The sequence below is a fragment of the Lolium perenne genome, chromosome 7, assembly GCF_019359855.2.
Source record: "Lolium perenne isolate Kyuss_39 chromosome 7, Kyuss_2.0, whole genome shotgun sequence".
Taxonomy (NCBI): domain Eukaryota; kingdom Viridiplantae; phylum Streptophyta; class Magnoliopsida; order Poales; family Poaceae; genus Lolium; species Lolium perenne.
The window spans coordinates 123,971,769-123,974,561 of NC_067250.2; the positions used below are offsets into that span (position 1 = coordinate 123,971,769).

At 54.1% G+C, this 2,793-nt stretch overlaps 1 protein-coding gene across 1 annotated transcript; it reads right to left on the minus strand.

The window, feature by feature from the left end:
- Positions 1-1,051: 1,051 nt before the first annotated feature.
- Positions 1,052-2,281, minus strand: LOC127318574 (protein HVA22). The gene is made up of 5 exons (XM_051349055.2): positions 2,078-2,281; positions 1,950-1,976; positions 1,722-1,844; positions 1,456-1,621; positions 1,052-1,333 (listed from the first exon to the last, which is right to left on the minus strand). Exons 1-5 carry the CDS (start codon positions 2,122-2,124, stop codon positions 1,301-1,303), a joined length of 396 nt encoding a protein of 131 aa, XP_051205015.1. The 5' UTR covers positions 2,125-2,281; the 3' UTR covers positions 1,052-1,300.
- Between the last annotated feature and the right edge of the window lie 512 nt (positions 2,282-2,793).

A 2,793-nucleotide genomic window follows, 5' to 3' on the forward strand; every position in this document is an offset into this window, starting at 1 on the left:
TCGACTCCGACAGTTGGCGTACCTATCTGGCGATCGAGACGGATAGGAGGAGGAGGGCGGGATTCATGGGCGATAGGGATTTTCCCTTCGCGAGTCCAGCGGCGACTCATCCACGAAGACAGGAGGTGCCGACGCGTCGTCAGCAGCCGCCGATGCGCGCGCAGTACAACGACGATGAGGAAGACCACGACGACCACAACGACGACGAGGATGACTACATCGAGGCGCTGGCGTACCATAACGAAGAGGTGAAGGACGACAGCGATGACTACGTCGCGGCCGTCTTCCACGAATGATAGCAGGCCATGGTGGAGGGCCGCAATTTCGAGTTCCCGGAGAACATGACGAACGACGAGATGGCGAAGCTCGGCGTTCTCATCTCCGAGAACGATCCGCCTGTGCAGCCGCCACTGCCCCGCTACACCACCGACGGCATGCCGTCGGGCCTATCGGAGGATGAAGCCCTTCGACAGGCGCTACAGGACTCGGCGACGCCTCCACCGCCGTCGTATAACCCTTGGGCTCCACAGCCGCCTCCACCGCCGCATCCCTGGGCGTCTCCACCGCCGCATCCATGGGCGCCTCCACCGCCGCCGCATCCCTGGGCGCCTTCCGCCGCCACAGCCACAACCCTGGGCGCCTCCACCTCCAGCACCGACGGCGCGCCTGATGTACGCTCTCCCGGATGGCAATTAGCCGTGGGCGATACCGTAGGCGTTAGGGTTTTTTTCATGTTTAAATTATGTAAATTATGTTTTCATGTTTAAAAAAATGATTTGGCCAAAAAATATGTTAGGGTTTTTTTCATGTTTAAACTATGTAAATTATGTTTTCATGTTTAAAAAACTGATTTGGCCAAAAAATGCGTCTCGGAGCCACCCGACGCAACGGACGCGCGATCGATTTTGACCATTTCCGCCGACGCAAACGGACACGCGCGGATGCTAAAATGTGTCGTGCCGCTGGAGATGCCCTCATGGCATAACACATGTCGGCATATGGTCGAACATCGGCCCTATGGATTCAACTCGCAGCAGCAAGTTCCACAAGATTCTAGAAGGCTAGAAGGCGTCGGTTTATTATAGAGAGCATGCGCAGTGACAGTGTGTTTTCTCGATGTGCTTACAACAGGAAGCGGTCCAGTTTCTTCTACAGAGTAAGTACTAGTAATAAGTAATAACTAGTTTTGCCACATTTCAGATACAGTACATGATACACCTGCTACTGCTAGTTAAGGAAAGGATTCTGCACAACAGTAGGTTACACTCCTGGATCGATCTGCTGCGAGGTCTCCTTCTCCTCAGTACATATGAACATTGTCAGCCGCCTCAGCCTGTGCAATATTTTTTCCAAGAGGGGAACGTAAGAAACAGGAAACAGAAGCCTCTCCGGCATAGAGCACTTACATATCACGATAAGTGCAGAAAAAACGCGATTGATATGGTTGGTGGTTACCTTGAGTATGTGCACCTTGTGATCTGAGTCTCCCTTGCGCGCCCTGCCGCGGTACTTGCGGAGCTGCTCCCTGACGAACTTCTCGTAGATGAAGGAGGCGCCCTTGAACTGCGGGAGCGCCAGCCACGCCACGAACAGCAGCTTCAACGGATACCACACCGGGATCCTGGACGCGGCAAAAAAACAATGAGATCGACCGGGAAATCAGGTACAAACCAGCTCTACGATTTAAAGGAGTAATTCAGTTGGGACGGAAGATTCATTACCAGTAGAGGACCGGCTCGGCGACCAGCTCGAGGAGGGTGATGAAGGAGTAGAGGATCCAGTAGGCCAGCCACTGCTCGTCGTCGACCTTGGACGGGCTCTCCATCGCGCAGATCGACGCGTACCTGCGCAGCAGACCCGTCACTCCGTCAGCGTCGGAAGCGGGAACGAAAACGATCGATAGTAGCAGGTGCTGGTAGGTTCAGTAACTAGTTCTTGGGTGTACTTACAGAGGGTAGAGCAGCATAACGCTTGGCCTGCGCAAGGAGACGAAGCAGCAGCAGCAAGAACAGAAACAATATCAGACATCACCGGACTCTGCCGTCGGAAAGAAGCAGATCTGCAAGGAGATACATACCCGGCGACGGAGTGGAGGTGGGTCAGGAGCGCCCATGATTTGCCCATCTTCTCCTTCCCGATAAACCGTGCTCAAATCGATTCTACAAAAGATTGATGTTGCTAAAGGTGGGAAACACGAGACCTCGGAGGGAAGCAAAGCTCTAATGGATCGACGACTGATGGGACACAGGAAGATTCAGTAGGAGACGAGCGGAGGCAGCGGGAGATTGGCTTTGTAGACGAGAGTGGGGGGTGGGCATCGGGTGCTTGGCGTGTACGTGGCGCCCTGGAGTGGCCGACCTGACAAGGCTCCGAGATGTCATTGCGCACATTCGCGTTGGAGCTTTACGTGGTCGCTCCTGGCTTTGCATGCCAGAGTTCTTGACTTCCTGTTCCGGACGCGAGGCAGTGCTCCGCCTCCGCGTGGCTTCACGCCGACACGTGCAAGGAGTAGCGACGGCCTCGTGCCTGCACGCGGCGGCGTGCCGCCTGTCACCCGTTCTGTGTGTCAGTGTTTGTAGAAATCTCTGACTTATTACTATCCATCGCCGTTTAGACTGTCTAGCTGGGCCTAAACCAAGTAAACCCCATACCACATGCCGCACACCCCGTTGTCTTTAGTGGGCCGGCCCAACATCGCATTGAGATTTTTTTCGTCCAGTTTTTCATCGGTTTTCCGTCCCTTTTTTTGGTTTTCTGTTGCTATTTGTTGGTTTTTTTGAAAAAAATCATCTA